Source organism: Geospiza fortis, unplaced genomic scaffold (genome assembly GCF_000277835.1).
Source record: "Geospiza fortis unplaced genomic scaffold, GeoFor_1.0 scaffold213, whole genome shotgun sequence".
Lineage (NCBI taxonomy): Eukaryota > Metazoa > Chordata > Aves > Passeriformes > Thraupidae > Geospiza > Geospiza fortis.
In genome coordinates, this window is record NW_005054399.1 from 1827337 (window position 1) to 1832380 (window position 5044).

The 5044-nt window shown below is 54.2% G+C and overlaps 1 protein-coding gene across 1 annotated transcript in view; it reads left to right on the plus strand.

Moving 5' to 3' along the window:
• TRAF7 (TNF receptor associated factor 7) overlaps positions 1 to 3683 on the plus strand; it is a 25340-nt gene extending 21657 nt beyond the window's left edge. Inside the window, exons 17-21 of the mRNA XM_005426013.3 lie at positions 595 to 717; positions 1448 to 1567; positions 1993 to 2124; positions 2309 to 2428; positions 2974 to 3683. Of these exons, the coding sequence (XP_005426070.1) occupies positions 595 to 717; positions 1448 to 1567; positions 1993 to 2124; positions 2309 to 2428; positions 2974 to 2988 (510 nt within the window). The 3' untranslated portion in view covers positions 2989 to 3683. The remainder of the gene's footprint in view (positions 1 to 594; positions 718 to 1447; positions 1568 to 1992; positions 2125 to 2308; positions 2429 to 2973) is intronic.
• Positions 3684 to 5044: the final 1361 nt, after the last annotated feature.

The following is a 5044-nucleotide window of genomic DNA, read 5'->3' on the forward strand; positions in this document are numbered from 1 at the left end:
CTGCCCTTTAAAGCCTTGGCTAGATTCCTGTGGTTGTGCTTCCAGCTCCTGGTGAGACAGCTTATGGGCCCGTCCATCTGTAAGAGGACTGTGCTCTTTTCTTTATCTGGGGCCTGGAGTGGTTCAGCTCTGGAGAGGGCTCAAGGCTGGAGCAGCCACACAGCACAAGGAGAATTTGGGGCCTTTGGGTTTGTCATCCCTGGCCAGTTCCTGCCAATGAGCCAGGCAGGCTCAGAGAGGGGGGAGTGAGCTCTGGCAGTCGCTGTGTGCCAGGGGTGGGAGGGGAAGTGCAGGGCAGTTCCTTGCTGCAGCTGTGGTCTGGGCTTTGCAGCCCGTGGCTCTGCTAGGGAAGGGTCTCTGCCAGCAATAATGCAGGCTCCAGGCTGGCTCCCTCAGGGAATGTGCTTGCTCAGCAGTTTCTGGGCTTTATCTGCAAGTCAGTGGGATCAGGCGATTCCCATCAGGCAGGAGAGCTGGTACAAGGATCCCCACAAGAGCTGTGAGGGCCTCGGGCAGGGTGGGCAGGGAAGGTGGGCACTGCTGTGTCCTGCCCAGCCCCACTGAGATTCCTGTGTGTGTCCCTGCTTTCCACAGGTGTGGGATATTGTGGGAACTGAGCTCAAGCTGAAGAAGGAGCTGACAGGTCTCAACCACTGGGTTCGAGCGCTGGTGGCTTCCCAGAACTACCTGTACAGTGGATCCTACCAGACCATCAAGGTGGGACTGAGTGCTGGTGACACCCTGAGCCCCTCTCCCTGTCCCCCTCTGGGCTCTGCACTGGGGCAGCAGCACCAGAGGCAGCTGCTGGGATGTGAGAGCACTGCTGACACGAGGGGTTTTCCTGTGCTGATTGCATCTCTGCAGGCTGGGCCTCGGGAGCTGCTGGGGAGGCTCACTGGGACAAACTGGGGCCTCAGCCGTGGCGCCTCGAGGCTGCTGCAGCCTTATCTGCACTGACACTCCTGCTGATAACGGGGGAAGGTCACTGCCTGGCTGCAGAGCTACCATAAATCCGTGTGAGGGTTCCCAGTGCCCTCCCTCCTCTGTGCTGGCTCAGGTTCTGGTGAATAGGTCACCTCTCAGGGGTGAACTGTCTGGGGGACGCAGGAAAATTGGAAGTTGCCTTTCTCCGTGTTAATGAATCTCTGTTAATTTGTCTGCGTTGGGTTTTAGTGCTGTCAAGGACTGGGCTGTGTGTGCAGTCACACACAAAGGGTGTGAAGTCTCCACACAACTTTTCCAGCCTGCATATTTAAAGTTGGGCAGCTAAATAAGATAACAGGGATTTGCTCTGCAGTGCTGAACATTCCCAGCTGGATAGATTTGTCCCTGAAGGTGTGATCTGGGCACACGGGGAGCCAGGCTGACTCTGTGTGTGGCAGAATGGCTGCAAGGGATCTCCCCTGGGGAGAAGGGTCTCATCCTGCCTCTGCTCCACCTCTCTCAGATCTGGGACATCCGGAACCTGGAGTGTGTGCACGTGCTGCAGACGTCGGGAGGCAGCGTCTACTCCATCGCCGTGACCAACCACCACATCGTGTGTGGCACCTACGAGAACCTCATCCACGTATGGCACGGGCTGCTGGGCTTCGGGATGGGCACAGGAGAACCTCATCCACGTTTGGGATGGGCACAGGAGAACCTCATCCACATATGGGACGGGCACCGGGCTTGGGGATGGGCAAAGGAGAACCTCATCCATGTATGGCATGGGCACAGAGCTTGGGGATGGGCACAGAACCTCATCCACATATGGCATGGGCACAGGGCTTGGGGATGGGCACAGGAGAACCTCATCCATGTATGGGTTGGGCACAGGGGCTTGGGGGTGGGCACCTGTCTCTGGCTGTCCCCTTGGGCACAGCATCTGGCTCTGGCTGTCCCCTGGGGCACAGCACCCCCTGGCACTGTGCATGGAGGCAGGAACAGCTCTCAGAGGGGAGCTGGGTGGCCTCAGCACAGTGTGATGCCCAAGCCCAGCTGTCCCCGCAGGTGTGGGACATCGAGACCAAGGAGCAGGTGCGCACGCTGACCGGGCACGTGGGCACAGTGTACGCCCTCGCCGTCATCTCCACGCCCGATCAAACCAAAGTCTTCAGCGCGTCCTACGACCGCTCGCTCAGGGTGCGTGTGTGGGGCCGGACCCAGAGCCTGGGACAGCCCAGGAGCCCCGAGGGAAGGGCGGGGGGAACCCCAGGGGCCTCTGTGTGTCACTTGTGTCACCCGTGTCACCCGTGACATGCAGCATCCCCTGTCCCTCGCGGTGCTCCGAGCTGTGCTGGGCTCACCTCCCCGTGTGTCCCCGCAGGTGTGGAGCATGGACAACATGATCTGCACCCAGACCCTGCTGCGCCACCAGGGCAGTGTCACCGCCCTGGCCGTGTCCCGTGGCCGCCTCTTCTCCGGTGCCGTGGACAGCACTGTAAAGGTGGGTCTGCTCAGGCTGTTCCTGCTGGTCTGGGCTCGTCCAGTGCTGGAGTTAGGCATTAAATGAGTTAGGAGTCAAAGTGACAGGAGGGTGCAGCCAGGTGAGAGTTCAGCTCTGCTGCCAGGGAACAAGTGACCAGACAAGAGGACATAACTTCAAACTAGGCCAGGGGAGGTTCAGGTTGGACATCAGGGAGAATTTCGTCATGGAAATGTTGCTAAGGAAGGGGCTGTCCAGGGAGGTGGTGAAATCCTCATCCCTGGAGGTGTCCAGGAAGTGACTGGACTCTGTGGCACTCAGTGCTCTGGGCTGGGGGACAAGGTAGGGATCAGTCACAGGTTGGATTTGATGATCTTGGAGGTCATTTCCAACCTTAATGATTCTGGGATTCTTTGAAACAAGGGGATGGTTCTCCAGGGGCGGGAGGTTTCCCTCCTGACAGTATTGTGGGTGCTGGCAGTGCAGAGGGAAGCTCTGTGGGGCTGAGGAGAAGCCCACAGGGCTGCTCAGGAGTCACTGCCTGCGGTGCTGCTGTCTGTCTGCAGGTCTGGACGTGCTAACGAGAGCGTCACACGAGTCCTGCACACTGAAAGACCAAAAACTCTCCCCTCCATCGGCCTGTGGGTGGCCACACCACTGAAACCACTGCTGCAGCTCCTCCTGCACCGACCACTGCCTGCTGCTGCTGCCCCTCGGCCGGCGGCTCTCCGGACAGCTCTGCCCCACGGGCGCTCCAGGTGTTCCCTCAGATCTGCCCCACATGGTTGGAAAAGAGGAAGCTCTTCAGTGCCACTACCCTCCTCTGCCTGTGTCCCCCCAGCTGGGGACACCCCCAGGCTGGGGCTGGGGTGACACTGGGCCTGGGGGCTCAGTGTCAGTGCCAGGACTGGACAGATCCGTGTGTCCTGTGGGGACAGGCTGGGCCCCTGTCCGTGGCAGGACTGAGCTTTAGGCTGTACCCTGGGTGGGCACCCGACCCCTTTCTGTCTCTAGTATTTAATTTACTGCCAAGGCGCCGGGCCGATCCAGCTGGGAAGAGGTGTTTCCTTGAGTAGCCAGGTACGATTTTTATGCCACAGCTAGTTCTCAAATCAAGTTCCACAAGCCCATTGTTCACCACCCTGTAATAATGGTCTCCACATTAAAGACAAAAAGCCTCCGTTGCATTTTTACTCACATTTTCTACTGTTTTTAAGATTGTAATATAGATTTGATTATTTCTTCATTGACAATAAAAGCAGAGAGTTGTTCCTGCCCGGTGTGAGTTATTGCAGGGAGCCAGCAGCCAGCACTGGCCCCGTGGGGTGAAAATTGAAGTGCCTGGGCCCTGCACTCCATGGGGAACAGGTCCCAGCCAGGCCCCAGCACCCCACAGAGGCACCCAGGGCTGCCCTCAGACTGTGCAGCACAAACACCCAGCACGCCACGAGGACTTGGGAGGGCTTGGGGACACAAACAGTGGTGGCAGCCCGGCAGGGGTTTTATTTTTTTATTTTTGTTTAAATATTTGTTGCCAGACTTGGTATAGGAGCAAACGTCTTCACAGCACCACGAGCCATCTACAATTCAGAATAGGAAGAATAAAGACGAGTAGAGGTGAAATCTAAGCACAGAAGAGCAGGGAGCAGCACCAAGATGCAGAGCTGGACAGATGGGATACGATACAGAGTCCATAACTTAATCATAAAAAATATATATATGTATATATCCATCATGTAGAACTTTATGGATTTTTTTTTTTAGATACATATTTTTTTTTCTTTTCAACAGATATTTTCAGGCGGGTGATTTATTTATTTTTTTAAATTGTTTTTAAAGTCTATTTTTTTGTGTTTTGTTGGTTTTTTTTTTTCAAAAGAAATTTCAAAGTTGTGCCAAACACATCTGGATCAGCGACCACAACAGGAGAGACAGGGGAGACAGGGCAGGTGGGGAGAGGGAAGGAGGGAGAGACCACTCCACGTCTCGAGAGAAAGAAAGGAACAGCAACACTTTTGTTTGGAAACCACAAGCAAAAAATGCATTCATCAGGACTCAAGCGACTGAACCAGACTCCAACTCCAGTTTGTACAGGAATATACAGCGGTGCATCCCGCGGGACACACCGGGCACACGCACCCTGCGTGCACACCCACGCACACCCACACGCACCCAGACACAGACCGACAACAAAAGCGAGAAAAAGAAACCGAACCAAACCCTGAAGACACTCCAAAAGAAATGAAACACCTCCGGTGTAAGAATTAACAAAAACCTCCATAAAACAAGGCACATCCTTTGAGTTCGTAACGGTGGAAAAAGAAAGACGCGACACTGAATCCCAACGGAAAACCCGACCAGAACCGCTCGCACGTACCTTCCACCCAGAGAAAAGGTAAATATTGTGCTACTCTTAGAATGAGTTTGCCACAAGACACACAGCTTAGTATAATCTAATAGTTTTTCTCAAGCTAAAATCCAGTTTTCTCTTGATTTCTTTTAAACTGCTTTATATATAATTGCTAATATTTTTAAATCTTTTAAATATATATTTGTTAAAGTTTATTTCTTTTTTATTATTTTGGGGTTGGGGGAAATCTGCTTTATATCTTTTTTTTTATTTTTTTTTTCCCCTCC